This window comes from Rhinatrema bivittatum, chromosome 3 (genome assembly GCF_901001135.1).
Source record: "Rhinatrema bivittatum chromosome 3, aRhiBiv1.1, whole genome shotgun sequence".
Classification (NCBI taxonomy): Eukaryota; Metazoa; Chordata; class Amphibia; order Gymnophiona; family Rhinatrematidae; genus Rhinatrema; species Rhinatrema bivittatum.
Window position 1 is genome coordinate 162,084,131 of NC_042617.1, and position 25,381 is coordinate 162,109,511.

General features: G+C 44.8%; 1 protein-coding gene across 5 annotated transcripts in view; it reads right to left on the minus strand.

Annotated features, from left to right (window-relative positions):
* The window catches only part of BIRC6 (baculoviral IAP repeat containing 6), a 1,045,545-nt gene that overhangs the window by 543,272 nt on the left and 476,892 nt on the right, over positions 1 to 25,381 (minus strand). For all 5 annotated transcript variants that reach the window (XM_029593898.1, XM_029593899.1, XM_029593901.1 and 2 more), the window contains exons 45-47: positions 18,232 to 18,359; positions 17,534 to 18,093; positions 12,686 to 12,861 (exon numbers count right to left, since the gene is read on the minus strand). In XM_029593898.1, coding sequence (XP_029449758.1) covers positions 12,686 to 12,861; positions 17,534 to 18,093; positions 18,232 to 18,359 — 864 coding nt within the window. The remainder of the gene's footprint in view (positions 1 to 12,685; positions 12,862 to 17,533; positions 18,094 to 18,231; positions 18,360 to 25,381) is intronic.

The window sequence follows — 25,381 nt, forward strand, 5'->3', positions numbered from 1 at the left end:
ACAATCTAACCTCTGCCCATGACACTGCCTGAGCCCTAACCTGACTAGGCAACAGCTGCATAGCATCCACATATGCGGCCGTGATAATGTCTTTAATACAGCGGGCTATCGTACCCTGCGATACTGGCTCACCCTGTTTACACCCACCATGGAGTATAAACAGCTGGTCCATCTTCTTGAGAGGTTTAGAAACCTCCAAATACCTCATGATATATGAAAAAAGAAGAGGGATTTGCTTTTGTTTTTTCTCCAGCGTCTTTCTGTGACACACACCCCCGGTAACGTCAGCATTCTTTACTTTCAAATTAAGTTTTCAACAGAGGCGTCGCACGCCTTTCTAACAACTTTCTCCCTCTGCAGCTGACAGCAGTGCCTACTGGAAGGAGAGCCGAGGCACACACAGGGTGGGAGAAAACTGAAAAAAGAAGAGGGATTTGCTTTTGTTTTTTCTCCGGCATCTTTCTGTGACACCCGCCCCGGTGACATCAGCATTCTTTACTTTCAAATTAAGTTTTCAGAGGTGTCGCACGCTGTGCGTTGCGCGCCGAAGGGGCATGACGAAGGGGCTTACCCCTTTGTGCACCCCTTCGTGCAACTCGAAGTGCATGATTTTAATATTATATCATCATTTATTATTTATAATGTTTTCAGTTACTTTATTAATTTTTATGTTTAGTTATATTCAACAAGTTATCTATTAGTGCGTATTTAATTATTATTTTATAACTAATTGCATCATAATATGCTTATTTCTTCATTCTGTCAACTCAATATACCCTGTCTTCCCTTTCATAGAGTGTCTCCTTATTACAATCAGAATGTTAATTCCTGTCACCCAATATACAACCAATGGCTGTTCCCCAGATACTACATAATATATATTCTAAAGCTTTGCCTAGAAGACTTATTCCCATACCCATTTCTCGAAATTTACAAGTAGCCAACTTCTCTCTCCTCTCCCTCCTTCTAAATATTCATTCCATAGCCAAATAAATTCCCATTCTCAATGATCTTCTAATTGATCAACGGCCAGACCTAGTGTGCCTCACTGAATCTTGGTTAAAAAAATCAGATATCACACTTGTTAATCAATTACCTAATAATCTTTATAATATTTTCTCCATTCCCAGACCGAAAAAAAAGGTGGAGGACTCTTGTTTTTATCGGCTAAAAAATTAAAATTTAGGTCGGTCCCAATCAACTCCTTATTACCCATTGAAATAAGCCTATTTAAATCTAAATCTCTACAAATTTTGTTGGTATATGCTCCTCCAGGTTGTCTTAATAAAACTCCAGATGCACTGATTGAAACCATTTCTTCTTCTATTAATTCCAATTTTCCTACAATTATATTAGGTGATTTTAATCTTCACATGGATAAATCTCCTCTATCACCTTCTGCAGAACTTTTCCTTAACTCTCTAATAGCTATGGGCTTTAAACAATTAATCAAATACCCAACACAAAAATCAGGACATATTTTAGATCTTATATTTATCAATAGCAAATATCTCTCATCTCACCTCCTTCTACCACATCTATTCCCTGGTCTGATCATAAATTAATTAAAACCAAATTACAAGTGGACTGCTCTTATTTACATTCTCAAAATAATGTTAAAATCATTAAGTTCATTAAACCATGTGCTAGTGAAATTCTAGAAAAAAAGCTCCCAGATGCACTAAAACAATTAAACACTTTAAATACCTTATCTGCAGTAAACTCCTGGCTTAAAATTAACATGGAAACAGCTAAAATTATTTGCCCTACCATTTAAAATAAAAAATAAAAACTTCAACAAAACATAAATCGCCATGGTTTAATATCGATCTAAAAAATAAAAAACATCTTTTAAGACATGCTGAGAAAGCTTGGAGAAAAAATCTCACAAGTCAACTTCAAGACAGATACAAAACACTACTTTACATCTATTCAACTGACATTAATACAGCCAAGAGAGATTTCTACTCTAAAAGAATTCACAAATATCAATATAATCCAAAAATTCTTTTTGATTATGTGTCTAAATTAACTCTCCCTATTAATCACGACTCTCAAAGTGATAAACCTTCAATATCATGCCATGAATTTGCAAACTATCTTGACAAAATATTGAAGCTTGCTACAATAAATTTCACTTGTAACTCTGATTTATCTTCACACACATCTTCCATTACTCCTGCTTGGTCACAGTGGGAGACCATTGCCCCCTCTGAAGTAGAATCCATCTTCCATAAAATGAACTCGGCAGCACACCCACTTGATCCTATCCCTATTAAATCCCTAAAGCTAATTCCAAACTGTTTAGCTAGGCCTATCACTGATATAGTTAACCTGTCTCTTGTACAAGGTTTCCTCCCAAATTCACTTAAATTGCAGTTGTTAAACCAATTCTAAAAAAGCCACATTTAGACCCTCAATTTTGGCTAATTACAGACCCATTTCTATTTTACCTTTCCTTACTAAAATTATAGAAAAAAATAGTTAATTTACAACTTACGGAATTCTTAGAAAACAATAATACTCTACTACCGGCCCAACATGGCTTCAAGAAAGGACATACATTGAAACACTTTTAGCTACTCTGGTTGATAAAATCCATCATGGTTTCGACAACGGAACCTCTTATCTTGATTCTCTTAGACATCTCTGCTGCATTTGACTCCATAGATTAGAAGAGATTGGTATAAATGGTAATGTTCTGAAATGGTTTCAGTCTTTTCTTTCTAATCATTCCTTCAAGGTATTGTACAACAATACTTTGGATCTCTCACCTCTCCCACTAGGTGACCCTCAAGGTTCATCCCTTTCTCCTACCCTTTTCAACATTTACATGCTTCCATTATGTCACTATCTGAATAAATTAGGCCTCTCATACTTCCTTTATGCGGATGATGTTCAAATTTTATTATCTATTAAAGATAACATCAATAGTACATTGTCACAATGGGAACTATATCTATTTGATATTAACAACATCCTATCTCAAATGGCACTATCACTCAATCATAACAAAACAGAGTTTCTTCTTCTCTCCAAAAGGTTATCACCACCACCTATAGATCCATCAGTAATTATTGGATATTCCACTCATCAGCTGTTTCAAAATAATCTGTTATTTTTGTTAGTATGGTTTTACTGCTACTGATTTTATATTTCTTGATTTGTTTTATAAGGCTGGGTGATGTTTCTTTTTTCCTTTATTACACTGAATACAGAGACTCTGGCTTGTTGCAGTTTCCAATTCAGTTTTTTCTGCATGCTTCTAGTTATGCATTTTGGTCTCTTTATTCTTTGTTAGGTGAGGGTCAGCACATGTGATTTAGGTGAGGTTTTCTGCTGGCGTGTAGTTTCTGTGTAGGGCTCTATAGCAGCCTGACTTGGTCTGTTTTTCCTAATAGGAGGTGTATTGGTGTCTTAAGGCCTGGTGTAATATTTTCAGTGTTGCCTTTTCTTAGTTAAGGTGGATACTGTTTAAGTGCTGAAAATTGGTGCTGTTTTGGTGTGGGATGTTTACTATTTATGCAATTTCTGTTCAGACAGAATACGTATCTTTTCCTTGTGTCATTTTAAACAATAAAAATAATTTCCCATCGATAGCAGGGCTGAAATAGTCATGCTGTCATGGGATCTGTCAATCAGGTCCAGGAGGCGGAGCTTGTCAAAGCAGAGAACAGAGCTTTGCTCTTTGCGGCTGTGCGCATGTTCCCGCGCAGGAAAGTAACAGCATCTCCTCAGTCTGTTTTTTCCGCGAGCAGGATCGCACGCCGAGCTGTTCTTCTCCTCAGCATTAAAGTAATACACATGTCAAAATCGGGGTTTAAACCCTGTCATTGCAGCAAAGTAATGTCGGTCACGGACGGCCATGACCAATGTTACCGATGCCTAGGACCAGATCACAATCGGGAAGATTGTGAATTTTGCTCCAGGATGTCACCTAGAGCACTAAAACAAAGGGCCTACAGGCTTCAGGAACGTTTTGCCTCAACGGAACCATCGGAGGCTCATTCATCGCCTGGCCCACTGACTTCATCGGCTCCCTCAAAAAAGAGAACATCTTCGTCGGATCCTCAATCCTCCACTCTTGGAGGTAAGGAGAGCTCAAAACGACAAAGGCCAATGGATTCTAGAAAATCCACAGAGCCAGAAACGCCACAACAGGACATATTGGCGCCAGAAACCTCGGTGCCTACACCGTTTGCGCCTAAGGTGCCGTATGCGCACAAAAAATATCGGCGCACAATACTTTGGCACCTAGAGAGGGATCGGTGCACAATTCTTCTATGCGCATGGCGCCGACGACACTTCCACGTACAATGCCAAAGAACCCGGTGTGCACGGCGCATAAGAATGTTGTCACCCCTCTTGAGGGGTGGGACCTGAAGGGTGCAAGCAAGGTTTGCTCTGGTAGGGCGGGCGGATTGTGAGAGTTGGAGAGGTTCGCTGAGCCATGAGGAGTTGTTCTTGTAAATAGATTTGTGTATAATGGTAAGGGATTTGAAGAGGATACGGAAAGAGATAGGTAGCCAATGCAGTTCCTTAAGGACTGGGGTTATGTGGTCTGTTTTACGTGTGTTGCTAAGGAGTCTTGCCGTGGCGTTTTGAAGTATCTGGAGGGGTTTGATAGTGGAGTAGGGGAGTCCAAGATAGAGGGAGTTGCAGTAATCCAGCTTCGATGAGAGGGTGGCTTGGATGACTGTTTTGAAATCGTGTGTGTGAAGTAGTGGCTTGAGTTTTCTGATGGTGTTAAGTTTGTAGAAACCGCCTTTAAGGACAGAGCTGATGTGATTTTTTAGGTTCAGGTGTGGGTCGATGAGGACACCGAGGTTTCGGACGGCAGGCTGTGAAGTTAAGGAGAGGGTCTTGGGGTCGTTGGGGGGGAGGAGCTTGAAGGTTTGATGGTTGTGGATCAGGAGAAGCTCGGTTTTTGAGGCATTGAGTGCGAGTTGAAGGGAAGTGAGTAGAGAGTTGATGGATGATAGGCATTCCTCCCAAAAGCTAAGGGTGGTGGAGATAGTTTCATGGAGGGGGATGATGATCTGGACATCATCAGCATAGATGTAGAATTTAAGCCCAAGGTCGGAGAGGAGATGACAGAGAGGTAGGAGATAGATGTTAAAGAGGGTGGAGGAAAGGGAGGAGCCTTGGGGTACTCCTTGTGTGAGAGAGAGCTTAGATGACTCCGAGCTGCCTAGTTTCACGGAGAAGCATCTGTTAGCCAGGTAGGATTTGAACCATAGGAGGGCGGTGTCGGAGATACCTATGTTTACGAGGCGGGAGATGAGGAGATTGTGGCTTATCGTGTCAAAAGCAGCTGAGATATCTAGGAAGGCAATGAGAAAATTGTGTCCCTGGTCTAGGCCAATGAGTAGCGTGTCTGTGAGGGAGAGTAGGAGAGCCTCAGTGCTCAGGTTCTTGCGGAAACCAAATTGGGATGTGTGAAGGATGCAGTTGTCTTCTAGGTATTCCATAAGTTGGGCGTTTACTACTTTCTCCATAATTTTGGCGATGAAGGGAAGGTTTGAAATGGGACGGTAGTTGGAGGGGTCTTTGGGGTCTAGTGATGGTTTCTTGATGAGGGGTTTGATTACTGCGTGTTTTAGTGTGTCAGGAACTGTACCAGCGGATAGGGAGCAGTTTATGATGTCTGCTAGGGGTTGAGCAATAATGTTGGGGATGGAGAGGAGCGCTTTGGTGGGGATAGTATCGGAGGGGTGGGAAGCAGGCTTACTTCTTTTGAGGATGGACTCTATTTCCTTAGGGGAAGTAGGGTCCAAGGTGTGTAGCATGTATTTTAGGGGGGTTTGTTGTTCGTTTGGGCTATGATTGCCTATGATTACTCATAGGCAATCATATGCCAGGAGACCCTATAGATCTTATCAGTCTTTTCGTACACAAACATACCCTTCCTACCAGCGTCCTGCTCAACAGAATACCTCAAAACAACGTAGAGGTAAATCATGTAACCCAGAGACAACAGGCACAACAGCCAACTTCTGCAGCAAAAGCGACTTCATCTTTTTTAGTTACTCAGCCACCACCACAACATCAAGCTCCACCAGGCAGAATTTGTTCTTGCTTGGAAGCCTGGGAAAGAATAACATCTGATCAATGGGTTTTGGAGATAGTATGTCACGGTTACCAGCTCCAATTTGTCACAAAACCCATATTGCCTCATCTTTCCACACTCAAGATTCACAACCCCCAACCACAAGTGGGGGAGGAAATTGCTTTGCTTCGCAAACAACAAGCAATTTGACAAATTCACCCAGGATCCAAATCAGCAGCATTTTATTCCCCATACTTCCTCATACCCAAGAAGTCAGGGGGCCTTCGCCCCATACTAGATCTAAGGGAATTGAACAAATTTCTCACCAAGGAGAAATTCAAAATGGTATCGTTGAAGTCAATCCTTCCTCTCATTCAAACCAATGATTGGATGTGTTCCATCGACCTGAAGGATGCTTACACACACATTCCAATCCATCCATCCTCGTGGCGTTACCTATGCTTTCGCTACAGGCATCATCACTACCAGTACAAAGTCCTTCCCTTTGGCCTTTCGGCTGCACCCAGGGTATTCACCAATGCATGATAGTGGTGGTGGCTCATCTCAGACAACAAGGTATAACCATCTTTCCACATCTGGACGATTGGCTCATAATAAGCCCAACTCCCAACATCTTAATAGATCACCTCCATCGGGTGATACGCTGTGTACAGGAACTAGGATTAGTGATCAATTTTCAGAAATCACACCTACAACCAACACAGCAGTTACAGTTCATAGGAGCATGCCTGGACACTACTTGCAACAGGGCATACCCACCAGGCGACAGAATATCGCATTTCCGTCACCTTCTACACACATTGAACCATACTCAGAGTCCGTCAGCGAGACAGGTGTTGGTAGTCCTGGGCCACATGGCGGTGGCGATTTGCACAGTTCCCAACACCAGGCTACATATGAGATGCCTGGTGGCCAGTTGTACGGTCTAGATAGAATACTAGAGCACGTTTACAGTTAAGAGTATGCAGAGCCCATTATCCTGGATTTGAATGGGGCCTGGGAAAGAAGGTAGGTAGTATAATGGATTGATTGATATGAAACTCCGATACTACCTTAGGCAAAAACTTAGGGTGAGTGCGGAGTACTACCCTATCATGCAGAAGTTTAGTGTAAGGCGGGTAGGTGATTAAGGCCTGTAACTCACTAACTCTGCGAGCGGATGTGATCACCAAAAGAAAAATCACTTTCCAAGTAAGATAGCGGAGATCACAGGATTGGAGAGACTCAAACGGCGGTTTCATGAGCCGCCCCAAAACCATGTTGAGGTCCCAGGAAGGGGCCGGAGGGTGCAGTGTAGGTTTAAGGTGAAGCAAGCCCTTCAAAAAGCATGCTACAAGGGGTTGTACTGAAATAGGTACATCCCTGACACCTTTATGGAAGGCGGCTACCACACTGACATTTACCCTGATAGACAAAGTTTTGAGGCCTGACTCTGACAGGTGCCAAAGATAGTCCAGAAACTTTGGTGTGGAACAAGTGAAGGGATTGATGGACACGGAAGTACACCATACAGTAAACCTGTTCCACTTGTAACGATAAGACTGCCTTGTGGAAGGCTTTCGTGAAGCTACTAGGACACGGGAAACTGGCTCTGAAAGGTTAAGAGGTTGAAGTATTAGCCTTTCAACATCCATGCAGTCAGGGAGAGGACCTGGAGGTTGGAGTGATGAAGGCAGCCGTTGTTCTGAGTGATCAGAAGCGGGTCCTTCCCCAGAGGCATGTGCCGGTGTACTGATAGTTCATGGAGAATTGGAAACCAGACCTGGCGTGGCCAATGAGGGGCTATCAGAATCATTAGCCCCTTGTCCCTTCAAAACTTCACAAGAGTCTTTGAAATGAGTGGAAGTGGAGGGTATGTATAAAGGAGACCGCTGGCCCACGTGAGGGAAAAAGAGTCTCTTGGCTGCGGGTGTTGGCTGCGAGTGAGAAAGCAGAAGTTCCTACTTTGCGGTTGTGAATTGACGCAAAGAGGACTATGTGAGGGTAACCCCAACGTTGGAATATTGAGTCCGCTACAGTGGGGTTGAGGGACCACTCATGTGGTTGAAAAGTGCGACTCAGCTTGACTGCCAACACATTGTCCACTCCCGGCAAGTAGGTGGCCCTGAGATACATCGAGTGGGAAAGGGCCTCCGCCCATATCTGTGCAGCTTCCTGACACAGGAGGTAGAAGCCCGTTCCCCCTTGCTTGTTGATGTACCACATGGCCACCTGGTTGTCTGTTTGAATCAGAATGACCTGGTTGGAAAGGTGATCCTGAAAAGCCCTGAGAGCATATCTAATTGCACAAAGCTCCAGGAAATTTATTTGGTGTTTGGCTTCCTCTGAAGACCAAATGCCCTGAGTTTGCAGGTTTCCAACATGTGCACCCCAGCCAAGGCTGGAAGCATCTGTTGTCAAGGTTATTTGAGGTTCTGGAACCTGAAATGGAAGGCCTTGTAGCAGACTGAATTGGTCTGCCCACCAGGCCAGCGATAAGCGGAGCTGTTTGGTGATGTGGACAATGGTGGACACTGGCTGAGAAGACTGAATCCACTGCATTACTCTCATGGAAAGGTGAGCCATGGGAGTGACATGCACCAAGGATGCCATATGACCCAGTAAGACCAGAAAATGACTGCAGTTGAATGTTGTCGAGACTGCAGTCAATGGGCCAGAGAAGCGAGAGTGAAAGCTCGATCCTGAGGTAGGAAGGTTTTCGCTTTTGGAGTGTCCAAGTCATCCCCTATGAATGACAGGATTTGAGAAGGAACTAGCATGGATTTTGGATAGTTTATGAGGAACCCTAGGGAGATCAGGGTATGCAAAGTGAGACGTAGGGATGTCAGTGCAGTTTGCTGAATGGGAGCCCTGATCAACCAATCGTCGAGATAGGGGTAGACGTGGACACTGACTCCTGAGAAAGGCAGCTACCTCTACGAGGCACTTGGTGAAGACTCGTGGGGCAAGTGCTAGGCCAAATGGTAACCCTCGATATTGGAAGTGTTTTGGGCCTATTAGGAACCGCAGGAACCTGCGATGTGACAGAGTAATAGAAATGTGTGTGTAGGCATCCTGAAGGTCTAGAGAGCAGAGCCAGTCTTCCCTTTGGAGAAGGGGAAGAAGAGAACCCAAGATCACCATCTTGAACATTTCACTTTGTTGGTATTTGTTTAAGATGCGAAGATCCATTATTGGGCGAACACCACCTGACTTTTTTGGTACCAGGAAATACTGGGAATAGAACCCCTGCCCCTGTTGGGAGAGGGGCACTGGCTCTATTGCTCGGGACTGGAGGAGGAGGGAGACCTCCTGCTCCAGGAGTGATGAGTGGTCGGATGTTCCCCATGTCAGCCGAGGTGGGGAATCCGGTGGAACAGAAAGAAAGTTGAGGTGGTAACCTTGAGTTACTACAGCGAGTACCTACTGATCTGTGGAGACTGTGTGCCAAGGTTAGGAGAAGTGGCGCAACCGGCCTCCAACAGGAATATCCAGAAGTGGAAGCTGGGTACTGCTCCTCTAGGAAGGAGTCAAAAGCCAGACGCTGGACCTGGCTGGGGGGGCTGGCTGTGACTTCTGTACTCGAGATTGCCTGGGTTGGCTTTTTTGGTAAGGCTTAGAAGGCTGACCCCTGGACTCCGGGGAATAGTATCTCCTTTGCTGGTAGACTTGTCTCTTAAAGTCTCTCCTAAAGGATCTTTTGGAAGAGGAAGAGAGATCAGAAGGCAGTAAGAAGAGCTGGCGCAGTGTCTCTTGGTGGTCCTTGAGCTGTACCACTGCTTCTTGAATCTTTTCTCCAAAAAGATTATCCCCAGCACAGGGCAAGTCAGCTAACCTGTCCTGTACTTCTGGTCTGAGGTCTGAAGACTTTAGCCAGGCCCGTCTCCTTGCACTAATTCCTGCCGCTGAAACTCTGGAGGCAGTGTCGAAGATGTCATATGCAGACCGTACTTCATGTCTGCCAGCATCTAGGCCTTTTTGTATTAGGGCATGAAGCTGGTCCTGGAATTGCAGAGGTAATGCTTCAGCAAATTCCTGAATCTTCGTGATCAGGGCCTTGTTGTATTGGGACATGTACAATTGATAGGAAGCAATGCGAGAGATCAGCATTGAGCCATGGAATACATGTCTTCCAAATGCATCCAGGAATTTTTGTTCCTTTCCAGGAGGAATGGAAGAATGAGGTTTGGAGCATCGTGCCCTCTTCTGGGCTGACTCCCCAACCACTGAGTGATGATCTAATTAAGTTATCTGGAAGTCAGGGGCTCACTGAACTAAGTAGGTGGCATCTGCCTTACGGTTGGACAGGTGCCACAGAGCCAGGGTGCTCCCAATTTCTCTTTAAAAGGTCCAGAAGGATTTCATGAATAGGGATAGACATGATTTCCTTTGGAGCATTAAGAAACTGGAGAAGCTCCAGCATCTGATGCCTAGAGTCCTCTTCAGTCTGAAGCCAGAATGGAACAGTTTCAGACATTTCCTTTACAAAGTTGATAAAGGACAAGTCCTCTGGAGGAGAACGCTTCCTTTCATCAGGAGGAGAGGGCTGTGAAGGAAGATCATCAGTATCCTGGGACGAATCATCAGACCAAGGATCATAAAACTCATCACCAGCTCCCATATGCTCATCAGAAGGGAGTAACGGGACTTCTTTGTTGGTGGCGAAGGCTTGCCTGTATCGGCGGCCTGAGCTTTCTGATGGAGGTGTCAATGTTTTTCTCGATGTTCTCCATGGTCTTTTTCCTGAGGAGGAACAGAGGGAGGTTGACACCCATGGAGTCTAAGCAGGTCAGGCAGCAGCGGTTTCCCGGTGCTGGCGCAATGTCGACAGTACTGGTTTGGACGATGACGAAGCTACCTTGCGACCTTTTGGTGTCATTTCGGCACATTTGGTGCAAGTAAGGACATCATGGTCGGACCCCAAACACATCACACAGACTGTGTGAGGGGTCAGTGATGGACATTGTTCAAGTGCAGTCGGGGCACCGATGGAAACCCGACGCCATGGCCTCAACAAAAATTTAGTCATGGTGCGGTCGATGGCCAGTAGGCTGCAAGAGAAAAACTCGACGGGAATCGACCGCAAGCTGGTAAAAAACTTACCGTTCACCGCGGAGCAAAGGTATCGATAAGGGGACCCCTGTGGGGTATAATTATTTGACATTTTTTGAAAAAGTTCAGTGAGGAAAAATTCCTGTCATGAATCTCTGAAGAGCTCCTTAACCCGCGTGGCTACTGCTGCACGGAAAAAAGACGACTAAAGAGGGACCCCTGCTGGATGCAGGGTTGGTGCTATGCTGGGCATGCCCAGTAGATGCCAGTCAAAGTTCTAGAAGCTTTGACAAAAGTGTTCGTGATTGGGCTCTATCCTGATGATATCACTAATCTACCACCCTGCTTGTCCTGTGAGAACTAAGAGGATAAAATAACATTTCTGACTGAGGCCAGGAGGAAAAACACAAATGTTGTAATGAAAACCATGGAGCTTTTAGGATTAAGATCCATTGAGCTAGCGTAAAAAAGGAAAACAGAAGTAGTGGATCCACTGGCATGTGGAATACCTGTCCATACACAGGGATGGTAACATTTAAACCAGTGTGCACATTCATCGGCCCATGCCTTTGGACATGGCTATTTTATAAGATGTGAGTCCTTGTTATAAAATAGCCTGGCTGCACACACATGCGCTGAATTTTATGTTCAAAACATTTTATTGAGTGATACACTTAATAATAGTTCCAGCTTAAAAACGGTACAGGAAACATATAAACTGAGACAACTTTAGGAAAGACAGAAAGCGATAAAACTAAATCGGTAATCACTTCATTTTATAATACAGTAAACACGATCCATCCCACTGAAAAACTATAACCAATATGGAATCTCTGAAACCTCAGGGGCATGGTTCCTGTGACCCTACAGGCATCACAGACCCCTTGCGCAGGACCAAATCCACTGCATTCCCTGCTCCATAAAATTTCTCCCCACATGCGCTGAATTTTAAATGGGTGCGTGCCTATGTGCACAAATGGCGCTTCTACTGTGTAAGTGGGGGGATTTTAAAAGGGACGCACACCAATGCCATTGCCAGTTCTCCCAGTTTGTTCCCAGTTCGCCTAGATAAGCAGTAGCTCTTCCAAACCCCCTTAGATTAATAGCCATCCTTTCTTCCCCCCAGTTAGCCCTGACCCTTAAAACCTAGCTGATTTGCCTAGATTTTTTTTTTGCTCACTTATAGGTCATCCTTAGCAGGGAACTCCGTATGCACACATTTCAGGATAAAATCCTGGAATGCCCATGCCTTGCCCACACACCGCTTTCAGAAGTTCCAAAATGTGCGCACACAGCAACATTTGCGTATGTATCCGGGCAGCTTTTAAAACCTGCTTGGTGTGCACCGGGCCGACATTCACATATCCCCTGATTGATGCACACATCGGGCTTTTAAAATTCACCTTAAAGGATTTTGTTATTTCTAGAAAGCACTGGAATTTTGTTCTGCTTGGCATCATGTGTAGCCATGTGACACATTTCAGTGATATGGTGAACTTACTATTCTTCAGAGAAAAACATACATATGTGGAATGCATGCATCACCACTTGTCATAAGACAATAATAAAAATAAAGCAGCTTACCTGTCTTCCCATGTATCCGCAGGCCATGTAAGTCAGAATGGGCTGCAGCATCACCTGTACTGTGGAAGCTTTTTTGCTGAGTGTGGTCAATATAGTGAACAACCCATCCCCAACAGAAATGGCATCTAATCCACCATGAAAATTTTCATGCTTAGTCAGATGTAACCCGCTTGCACCTGGTACAAAGCAAGAGCATTATACATTAGGTACATAAATCAGCCATTAAAGAGGCTTCAAATTACAAAAATGAAATTTAGCCAAAAGCTCAAGATGTTAAGGTTTCCAGGTAGAATGTCATGCATATGTTTCTTTTAGGAGCTGAAAGGCATCATGATGGTTATTATTTAACGGTTTTAGAGTGCTTAAGGACTATTCTGAGATTCCTTAACCATTCCTATATTTAATATCAGAAGATATAGAAAAAAGTGATTTTTAGACTGGGTTTCAGGTCATACCTGTCTAACTTCCAGAGCAGTCTTGCATGCAACCTAAAGGGCATATATTTCCCTCAGCGATTACCACCAGAAATCTACCTTTTACTTGTAATATAAATAGCTTTATAGAATACTGGTCCTAAGTTTTACTATAATGCAGCTGTATGAACAATTATAGAAGCCAAGACAGGAGATGGAGAAAGATAAGAACATAAGATATGCCACACTGGGTCAGACCAAGGGTCCATCAAGCCCAGCATCTTGTTTCCAACAGTGGCCAATCCAAGTCACAAGTATCTGGCAAATACCCAAACATTAAATAGATCTCAAACTACTATTTCTTATTAATTAAAGGAAAATTAGGTTCTTACCTTTGCTAATTTTCGTTCCTGAAGTACTATGGATCAGTCCAGACAGCTGCCTCCCCTCCAGCAGATGGAGTCAGAGAGAAAACTGAAAGCACCCCCTAGATATACTGGTGTGCCACCTGCGATCCCTCAGTATATGTGATATCAAAGCAGAAGTAAGAATCCAGCCATCGCAAATGCTGCCCCCAATAAAATTCCAAAACTTAACTGATTGCATTTCAACTTCGAGGTCAGATCAAACAGTAACCTCCTTGAAAACAGACAAACAAGTAGGACACCAAAGTTGTACAGTCAAACACGAAACAATGACAATTGTACAATGAAAAAACACTTCATCTGTGGTATATATACAAACTGTAATGTAAAAGATAATAACGGAACACGAGCGGACTCCCAGAAGACCGTGGGCGGGCGTCTGGACTGATCCATGGTACTACAGGAACGAAAATTAGCAAAGGTAAGAACCTAATTTTCCTTTCCCTGTACGTACCAGGATCAGTCCAGACAGCTGGGATGTACCCAAGCCGCCTCAACTGGGGTGGGACCCTGAGAGTCCCGCTCGAATCACGCTGCTGCCAAACGACTGTGTGGACGGACCACTGACATCCAGGCGATAATGCCTGGCAAACGTATGCCAAGATTTCCAAGTGGCCGCCCTACATATCTCCTGGGAAGAGACCAATTGATTCTCTGCCCACGAAGTCGCTTGAGAACGCAACGAATGAGCTTTAAGCCCATCAGGAACAGGCTTACCGCAGCCAATGTACGTGGACGCAATAGCCCCCTTTAACCAGCGTGCAATCGTAGCCTTGGACGCCTGAAGACCCTTCTTGGGTCCATTCCACAACACGAAAAGGTGATCCAACTTTCTAAAGTCGTTGGTAGCCTCCAAATAGCGCAGAAGAATTTGACGGATGTCCAGACGCCTCAAGTCCTTACCTTGAGAAGACCGCATGTCCTCTGCTGAAAAAGAAGGTAACTCTACCGTCTGGTTGACATGAAACGCTGAGACCACTTTAGGTAAGAAGGAGGGTACGGTTCGTAAAGAAACTCCCGAATCAGAAATACGCAAAAACGGTTCTCTGCAAGAAAGAGCCTGAAGCTCCGACACCCGACGAGCCGAGGAAATGGCCACAAGAAATACCGTCTTGAGGGTCAGCTCCTTTAACGAAGCCGTCTTAATAGGCTCAAACGGGGCCACACACAAGCACGGAGTACCAAGTTCAAGTTCCAGGAAGGACAGGGAAGCCTAAAAGGAGGACGCAAGTTTCTAACACCTCGCAAGAAACAAGCCACATCTGGGTGACACGCAAGGGAGGACCCTTCAATCTGGCCTCTCAAGCATCCCAGAGCCGCTACCTGGACTCGAAGCGAATTATACGCCAAACCCTTTTTCAGGCCTTCTTGTAAGAACATGAGGATCTGAGGCACGGTCAAACGTCTAGGCGATATACTTAAACCGGCGCACCAATCATGGAAAACCTTCCAGACTCTGACATAAGCAAGCGTAGTAGAAGACAGACGCGCCTGAAGTAGAGTAGACACCACCGCATCCGAATAACCTCTCTTCCTTAACTGCTTCCGCTCATAAGCCAAGCCGCCAGACAAAAGTGATCCGCCAGATCGAAAACTACCGGACCTTGACGCAGGAGATTGGGAAGATGACCCAGACGTAGAGGACCGTCCACCGCCAGATTGACGAGATCCGCAAACCACGGGCGACGTGGCCATTCCGGAGCCACGAGAATCACCTGACCTTGATGGGACTCTATGCGTCGTAACACTTTCCCCACCAGGGGCCACGGAGGAAACACATAAAGAAGGATGTGACGGGGCCACGGAAGTACTAGCGCATCCACTCCTTCCGACGCGTGCTCTCTTCTTCGACTGAAGAAACGCGCCGCTTTCGCATTTTTTTGAGTTGCCATTAGGTCCAAGCGCGGAGTCCCCCAACGCCGAGCGATGAGACACATCGCCTCTGTCGAAAGCTCCCATTCTCCTGGATCTAGGTGCTGCCGACTGAGGTGGTCCGCTTGAACGTTGTCCACGCCGGCAATGTGGGAGGCCGCGAGGCGCGACACCTGTCGTTCCGCCCAAGCCATCAACAACGCCGCCTCTGTCGCTACCGCTCGACTCTTTGTGCCTCCTTGCCGATTTATGTACGCCACTGTGGTCGCGTTGTCCGACAGAATTCGTACCGGTCGGCCGCTCACCATGGGAAGGAGGCGACGCAAGGCCAGACGTACCGCTCTGGTCTCCAAACGATTTATGGACCAAGTGGACTGGCGCGCTGACCAGGTACCCTGAACAGCTCGGGATTGGCAGACCGCCCCCCAGCCTGAAAGACTGGCATCCGTCGTCACCACCATCGGGGACAAAGGCCCTCTCGGGAGAGTCGCGCCCCCGCTCCTGCACAGGCCACACAGGCCGAAGATCGCGGCATCGCGGGAGAGAAAATGGAGCCCCGAGGAAAAAGGCGCCAAAATCGAGGTGAGTGAAACCTCTCACCAGCCCAGCGCGCCGGGTGACGAAGCCACCCCCTCCGGGTTCCGTAGAGGCTCTGGCAAGCCGGGGTGAAAAACGAAAGAGCCCACTGCCTGTTCCCAACAGGGCTGAAGTGGCCCAAATAAAATTTAAAAGGAAACAGTTTTTTGTTTTTTTTTTTAAACCCCCTTCAGGGGTGAGACCCCTGGAATTGGGGGGAGGGTGACCGGCCCACCGGTAAGCTCTCCCCCAGCCTCAAGGACAGTCTAGCCCAGGAACTTTCAGAGGGCAGTGCCCTCTGTGCCTGCCCCACACTGAGCTCAAACCCGCGCTGCGCTCAAACAAACACCGACACAGACAGGATAGAGAGAAAGAAAGAAACCAAGTGATCTTGTCCCTCTATTATAATCTCCCTTTTTTTTTTTTTTCCAGTACTAACAAACTGACCAGGCCAGGACCGCAGGTTATGCCTCTCAATCTGCTGGAGTCAGAGAATATACTGGAGGATCGCAGGTGGCACACCAGTATATCTAGGGGGTGCTTTCAGTTTTCTCTCTGACTCCATCTGCTGGAGGGGAGGCATAACCCAGCTGTCTGGACTGATCCTGATACGTACAGGGAATAGCAGTTTATGGATTTTTCCTCTAGGAACTTATCCAAACCTTTTCTAAACCCAGTTGCACTAACTGCTGTAATCACATTCTCTGACAATGAACTCCAGAGCTTAACTATGCATTGAGTGAAAAAGAATTTACTTTGATTTGTTTTAAATGAGCTACTTGCTAACTTCATGGAGTGCCCCCTAGTCATCAGAGAGAGTAAATAACCCATTTACATTAACCTGTTCAAGTCCTTTCATGACTGAGTGCTAATTCAATGTTCTGACATCTAGGGACTGAATATAACCAAAGGAACAATTTTCTTTAGTTTTTACTGTTATACAATCAATACTTACCAATTGCTGTGCTAGCTACATTGACATACAGTATTTCAAGAAGCTCACTATATTAGAACATAACATTTGGAGAAGAAACAAGAAGGATGGAATGAATAAATATTGATATGGATGTATATGTTTTGTTTATTAGCAGGTGTTGTGTAGGGATCACTAAATGCGCTGATGTAGCAAATATTCAATCTACACTTTTTTCTTGGCAAATAATTATAATTATATATATATATATATATATATATATATATATATATATATTTATTTATTTTTATTTTTTTTATATATACAAAACAATATACACCCTTTTAAGAAAATCCATGTAAACCAGGCATTATGAACCATGTCATTTCCTCAGCATTGATTTAATCTCCTGCTCAGGTTCAGAGAGATCAGCACTTCCATGAGCAGCTGTCAACTCCAGCAAAAGAGAGGGTAGAGCAGTACTAGGAACTATCTCCTGTATTACAAAGAAACTGGGAGGCATTGTCAGAGTCCATTTTCAAATCAGCTATGTTTAGATGCTTTATAGCAGCAAATTAAAAATGAATTATACTTAATATCTGAACAGATTTTCATCTAAAACAGAATACCAAGCAGAGAAAATACATACCAATTATCATTGCCATTGCACTGCTGTTGCACTGGCCCAAAGCAGACAAAATCTGGCTCATAATTTGTTGGTTGGCCAGCACTAAATCTGCTACATAGGCTGTTGAACCTTGGGTGGTTGAATTGCTGCTATTACCATCCTTGCCCCCCGAAACCTTTTCTTCGTCAGAGACACTGTCTGTTGTGCTAGCCACAGGTGCCCTGGCACTGAATTCTCTGTTCCCTGAAAGTGGTAGCTGCACTAAAATGTTAACCAATTTCAGCAAATCAAACATGAGCTGATCCCTGGTCATTTCTCCACAGACAGCTTTGGCATCACCAGGGCGAATGATATTGGCAAAAAGCCCCCCGAAGCAGGCTCGAGCGCCCACTGAGCTATCAGAGCCACTGCGAGACACTACTTTGTCCGAGCACGTGATATAATGGTGCACAAGAAAGGTGATGGACTCTATCACTGCAGAAATGGTGCTGACTGACACCACTTCAAAATTCTGTTCCAGGGTGAACTCCAGAAGCTTCACCTGGGCATCCAGTGGTCCCTGGCCTGTCTGGAAAGCACCCCTGCATAAGAAGAAAGTAAAAACTTTTAGTACAGTAAAAAAAACACACACACGTTGGCTTACTATAACACTGAAAAAAATTGTCCACACATTTTTCCTTCTCTCAAAGTATTTTCTATAAAGCATACCACATACTCACCTTTCTGTAGAAAGGATATGTACGAGTTTTAGTAAAAATTCACTAAATATCTGTGGACAGGTTGAAGAAAGGTGCACCTGTACACGTGTAAGAAATTCTTGCATAGCTTGAGTAGCTGTTGGCCCAACCTAAAAGAAAAAGAAAGTGTAACAAAAGAGATGCCTAAGTCACATGTAACCAAATGTACTACAGGCTGTTTTTCCCATTTTGTGACTCTAGAAAGCAGGCTCAAGAAGAGTGCTATGCCTGCATTATGGAGTTAAGACAATGAAACATTTCAAACAGGTTTGATTTTATGTTTTTTCTTCTCATTCTAGCCTATTCAGGAAACGTTTGATAAATAAGGCCCAATTAGATTTTATGCCTAATTGTTAAACTCTGTTTAAACAAATTTGAAGTCACCTCACAAACTTACTGGAAATTATTCCATTAAAAGCTGTGTTGCAGAAAAAAGCAAAGTAGAAAACAAGTACTTATACTCAGGGTTTCAAAAAAACCCACATACTAAAGTTACTTTTGATTGCTGAAGAGCAAAATTAATAGAAAAATGTGTTTTTATCTAAATATAAGATGTTATCACTAGGGTTGGGAGAAAAAGGGTGCTAGAGAGAAAATACAAGTCACTCCATGCTCCCATGTGCCTAAAAGCAGACAATGATCAGAAACTCCCAAAATTGAAAAAGCAGCAGCAGATGCTGGCACAACCTGCAAACAACAAATCCACACTTCCACCTGATCAAGGCTGCAAAAGCAAAGCCTCAGCCCCGTGCTCTTTCAATCCCAGCCACATGTAACAGAGCAAAACCTAGAAATTCTCCCCCCCCCCCCCCCCCCAACCTCATAAGAGAAGCAGGTGGCCCACAGCACCCAAACTGCATTAGCAGCAACCAACACTATCTGTTGGAAGAGAGAAGCAGGACGTGCAGAGACTCAAGAAGATTGCAGTGAACCACAGTCCAAAAGTTCCTTTACGAATGCAACCTTCCTGAGCATCCATCCCCCATCACTGCCACAATCTTCCTCCCAATCACATCTTTGGGAAGAAGAGAGAGAGGATCTGGATGCAGGGCTTAATTTTTTTTTTGGGGGGGGGGGCGGGGGGGAGAAACAGTCCAGAGCATAGTTTCACCACTTCTTTTTAGACTTAAGAGGGAGGGCAGAGTGCAAGCAGAACACTTTCAGGTAATCTCCAGGGAAGATGAGAAGAAATAGCTTGGAAGAGACAGAATAGAAACAGCCACTCTGTTCCCTAATCCAGCCCTTTCCCGCCTCTTCTACTGGGAACAGGAGGGGAAAGTGAAACTGAAGCAGCTACTGCACAAAGAACAAACACAAAAGAGGTTGAAATCAGCACAAATTTAAAACTTATGAGTAGTGCCAATTATCACTGCTTCAACCCTGGCCTTCATGATTGATATTATAGTTCACAAGCTTCAAACTTGTGCTAATACAACCCCTTTTTTGTGACTGTTACCCAGAGTTTAATTCAGTTTTGACTACTCCATGGAAATGAAGCAGACCTGGTGGTGTAAATCAGCTCCAGCACCCTGCAGAAACATAGTAGAGACAGTGGTGACATAGATCATTTCTGGGCCCCTAGTCCCCAGGAAAAGCAGAGCAGATTGTGCAGGAGCTGCTTAACCTGCCATGGAAGCAGCCATGCGGCCTTGATTTTTGTGCAATTTTCGGGGACAAATGAGAAGACCATGCGGCCCTCCCCAGTGCCACTTAATTTTTGTCTATATATTATGCCCTGTCTGGATTTATGTGGCATAAGATAGCAATTATTTTGCAGGGTGAGAGTGTTAGGGTGCTTTGAAAAGGTTTTCCTATTAAGCTATTGTTACTGCACTGTAGGGCCGATACAGTACAGTGCGCTCCGATGAAGCGCACTGTTAACCCTCTATTGGACGCGCATTTTCAACGCGCTAGCGTTAACCCTTATTCAGAAAGGGGCCGAAAACGTGCGTCCAATCCCCCCGAACCTAATAACGCCCCCAACATGCAAATGCATGTTGATGGCCCTATTAGGTATTCCCGCACGATTCAGAAAACAAAATGTGCAGCCAATTTCTTCGGGCACCGGGAAAATGCTTTTCTGTGCACCCTCCGACTTAATATCATGGCGATATTAAGTCGGAGGTCCCAAAAGTTTCCAAAAGTAAAAAAAAAAAAAAATAAATTTTGAAGCCAGCCCACAGCTGTCGGGTCAAAAACCGGACGCTCAATTTTGCCGGCGTCCGGTTTCCGAGCCCATGGCTGTCAGCGGGCTCGAGAACCGATGCCGGCGAAATTGAGCGTCGGCTGTCAAACCCGCTGATAGCCGCCGCTCTGGTCCAAAAGGAGGCCCTAGGGACGCACTAGTGTCCCTAGGGCCTCCTTTTGCCTGTTTTTACCACCAGGCCTAATTTGAATAGTGAATCGCGTGCCGGGAGAGCGCGCTCACAGGTCAACCAATGACAAAAATGTTCTACAAACATACTAGCTCCTTGGAGTGTTTAAATTGGAGGTGGCAATCTAATCTATTGTGTAAACAATGTGAGACTGCTTCTGAACTGTCTTACTGGTAAATCTCAAATTCTCATGGAATATACCATACTTTATCTAAACAAAGTTTTCTTCAAGCTGCCAGTATAAAATGTTTCTTTTGGTCACCCACAACAAGGGCTTACAGAGTGAGTGTATTTCTTTACTGGACAGTGAGTTTTTGCAGAATTTTCAATAGAACTTGGTGAAAATTCAATATTCAATGCTTCTTTTAGGTTGTCTTCAATAACAGATGTATATCTCACACTTAAAAAAAAATACTCTGTCTTATTAAGGTTAGCTTGAGTTCAGAGATAAAGCAAAATTGCTTACCTTGTAATAGGTGTTATCCCAGGACAGCAGGATGTAGTCCTCACATATGGGTGACGTCACCAACGGAGCCCAGCGCGGGAAATTTTCTGTCAAAGTTTCTAGAAACTTTTGACTAGCCCTGTGAGGTCACTGAGCATGCCCAGCATGCCATGATATTCTCTGCCACAGGGGTCTCTCTTCAGTCTCGTATGTAGCAAAAAGGTTTAGCAAAAATAAAATAATAAACGGAATGAGACCCAACTCCGCGGGGTGGCAGGTGGGTTCTGTGAGGACTACATCCTGCTGTCCTGGGATAACACCTATTACAAGGTAAGCAATTTTGCTTTATCCCAGGACAAGCAGGATGTTAGTCCTCACATATGGGTGAATAGCAAGCTAGAGGCTGAGTCCTTTTGTTGTGAAGTATTGTTGTTGAAAAGGGATCAGCCGGAGATCACAGAAGATTGGATGTGGAAGAGTTGGGATTAAGCTGGAAACAAATTCTTTAAGACAGATTGTCCCATAGGCCGAATCTTGTCGTCCTTGCTTGTCTAGGCAGTAGTGAGCTGCAAAGGTGTGAAGAGAACTCCATGTTGTTGCTTTAATATGTCAAGGATTGGCACTGAACGGTAGTGTGCTACTGAAGTTGACATTGCTCGTACTGAATGGGTGATTAGCAAGCTAGAGGCTGAGTCATTTTGTATTGAGGCAACAGTGAAGTATTGTTGTTGAAATGAGTCAGCCGTGGATTACAGCAGGTTGGATGTAGAAGGAGTTGGGATTATGCTGGAAACAAGTTCTTCAAGACAGATTGTCCATAGGCTGAATCTAGTCGTCCTTGTTTGTCCAAACAGTAATGAGCTGCAAAGGTATGAAGAGAACTCCATGTTGCTGCTTTACATATGTCAAGAATTGACACTGAACGATAGTGTGCTACTGAGGTTGACTTGCTCGTACTGAATGGGCCTTTACCTGCCCTTGGAGAGGAAGGCCTGCTTTTTCATAGCAAAACTGTATGCAATCTGCTAGCCAATTGGATATAGTATGTTTACCCACCAGTTTCCCTGGTTTGTTTGGATCATAAGATACAAACAGTTGTGTGGATTTTCTGTGGACTGCAGTGTGGTTGATATAGAATGCTAATGCACGTTTACAGTCCAAGGAATGTAAGGCTGTTTCTCCTGGATGAGAATGGGGCCTTGGAAAGAATGTGGGTAAAACTATGGATTGGTTCAAGTGGAATTCTGTGACCACTTTGGGAAGAAATTTTGGATGTGTACGGAGAAACACTCTGTCATGTAGGAACTTCGTATAGGGTGCGTACGTGACAAGTGCTTGTAACTCACTAACCCTTCTAGCCGATGTAATGGCTATGAGGAAGATAGTCTTCTATGTGAGGTATTTTAGGTCACAAGAATCTATGGGTTCAAAAGGAGAACGCATTAGTCTTGTTAAAACCAGGTTCAGGTCCCATTGTATGACTGGTGGCCGAATTGGTAGTTTAAGATGAGTTAAACCTCTCATAAATCTACTTACGAGAGGTTGTGTGGAAATAGGTGCATCTCCCATCTTGTTATGGTAAGCTGAGATTGCACTTAGATGTACTCTTACAGAAGAAGTCTGGAGATCAGATTCTGACAGATGGTATAAGTAGTCTAGTAGAGAAGTAGTGGGGCAGGTGAAAGGATCAATATCCCTTTTGCCTGCACCACAAAGTGAACCGTTTCCATTTTGAAGAATAGTTCTTTCGTGTGGAAGGTTTACGTGAAGCTATAAGCACTTGAGATATACTTTTTGAAAGATTGAGAGGCTGCAGGATCAAGCTTTCAACATCCATGCTGTCAGGGATAGGGACTGAAGGTTGGGATGATGCAACCGACCCTGATCCTGAGTTATGAGAGTGGGAGCCACTCCCGGACGAATGGGATCCCTGACAGAAAGGTCTAGAAGTGTGGGAAACCATACTTGTCGGGGCCAATACGGGGCTATGAGTATCATGGACCCCTTGTCCTGTTGTAGCTTCACTAGAGTTTTGGTTATGAGCTGTATTGGAGGATACGCGAATAGTAGGCCTGAGTTCCAAGGGCGAGCAAATTGGCTGGCTGATTCTGTCGGTTGTGTAGAGAGCATAATTTGTCTACTTTGTGATTCAGATGTGATGCAAAGAGGTCTATTGTCGGTTGGCCCCAACGCTGAAAGATCCTGGTCGCTACTGAGGGATCCAGGACCATTCATGTCGCTGGAATTGACGACTGAGGCGATCCGCCACTAGATTGTGAATGCCTGCTAGATAAGTGGCCCGGAGGAACATTGAGTGCTTCAGGGCCCAGCCCCAAATCTGTGCAGCTTCTTGACAAAGGAGATACGAGCCTGTACCTCCCTGTTTGTTGATGTACCACATGGCTACTGTGTTGTCCGTTTGGATCAGAACAGTCTTGTGTGAAAGGCAGTCCTTGAACGCATGCAGCGCATAACGGATAGCTCAGAGCTCTAGGAAATTTATTTGAAATGTTGCTTCGAGGTTTGTCCAAGTGCCTTGTGTTTGGAGATTGTCTATGTGAGCTCCCCAACCCAAGGTGGATGCATCTGTAGTTAAAGTTATTTGTGGGACTGGTTGCTGAAAAGGTAGGCCTTTGCGCAAGTTGTCCATGTTTGTCCAACGAAGTAGAGATGATCTTAGTTGGTGAGTCACTTGAATTGGATAATGTAGTGGTTGAATGGCTTGGATCCATTGTGATCGTAAAGTCCATTGGGTAACTCATGGCGAGCCGTGCCATAGGAGTGACATGAACTGTGGAGGCCATGTGGCCTAGTAAAGTTAGAAACTGATGAGCTGTTTGGTTCTGTAAGTAAATGGACCTTGCTAGTAGAGTGAGTGTCTGTGCTCGATCTACAGGTAGACTGGCCTTTGCTAGATTGGTGTTCAATTCTGCTCCTATGAATTGAAGCAGGTGGGTTGGAGTGAGATGGGATTTTTGATAATTGATGAGAAATCCCATGGAGTGAAGTAGGGCAATTGTTCGAATCAGAGAAGCGAGAGCTCCCTGCTGAGATGGACTCTTGATGAGCCAGTCGTCCAGATATGGGAAAACATGGACACCTTCTTTGTGCAAGTGTACTGCTATTACTGCTAGACATTTGGTAAAGACTCTGGGAGCAGATGCCAGTCCGAATGGTAGATCTCTGTATTGGAAATGTTGATGGTCCACCATGAAGCGCAGGTACTTGCGATGAGGAGGGAATATTGGAATGTGAGCGTAAGCATCTTGAAGATCCAGAGAACAAAGCCAATCTCCTGTTTGAAGTACTGGAAGCATGGTGCCTAGAGAAACCATTCTGAATTTTTCTTTTTTCAGATATTTGTTGAGATTTCTGAGGTCTAGGATGGGACGTAGGCCTCCGGTTTTCTTTGGGATGAGGAAATACCGGGAATAGAATCCTCTGCCCTGCTGAGTCCTGGGCACTGGTTGTACAGCCCTGGCTCTCAGAAAGATGGATAATTCTTCTTGTAATTGAAGTAGTTGAGAATTTTGTTGTGGGAAGTAATGTGGTGGAGATTCTGGAGGAATTCAGAGGAAATTTAGTAGTAACCTCGAGAGACTATGGAGAGTACCCATTGGTCTGATGTTATGTGCAGCAATGTGTGTGAAAATAGGATACTCTTTCCCCCACTGGCAGGTCTGGTTGCGGATTTAGGGGATAGACTTGTTCTCTGGCCTGTATTTCAAAAGCCCGCCGCTGGGCCTGTCTGAGCAGGAGGCTGCGGATGGGTAGGCCTAGGCTGTCTGGCCTGGGATCGTTGTTGTGGCCTGGTTGACCTACCCCTAGAAGTTTGGGGGTAGTATCTCCGAGGTCTATAATAAGAGCGTCTGGGTCCTCTTCTGGGAAGGCGACGAGAAGACTGTGTAGAGGGTTCTTGTGGGATTTGAGACAATTGACGTAAACTCTCTGTATGGTCCTTAAGCTGCTGTACTGCTTCTTGGACCTTTTCTCCAAACAAATTGTCACCGACACATGGTAGGTCCACAAGTTTTTCTTGAACCTCCGGCCTGAGGTCTGATGCCTTGAGCCATGCCCATCTGCGGGCGGTGATTCCAGCTGCTGCTGCTCTGGAAGCTGTCTCAAAGTTGTCGTATTCTGCCCTCACCTCATGTTTCCCGGCTTCTAGGCCTTTGTTGACTATGGCCTGTGCTGGTTCCTGGAATTGTGGAGGCAAAGAGGTAATAAATTCCTCCATCTGCTTCCATAGGTTCCTCTGATATTGTGTGATGTATAATTGGTAAGCAGAGATTTCTGTATTTAAGATGGCACT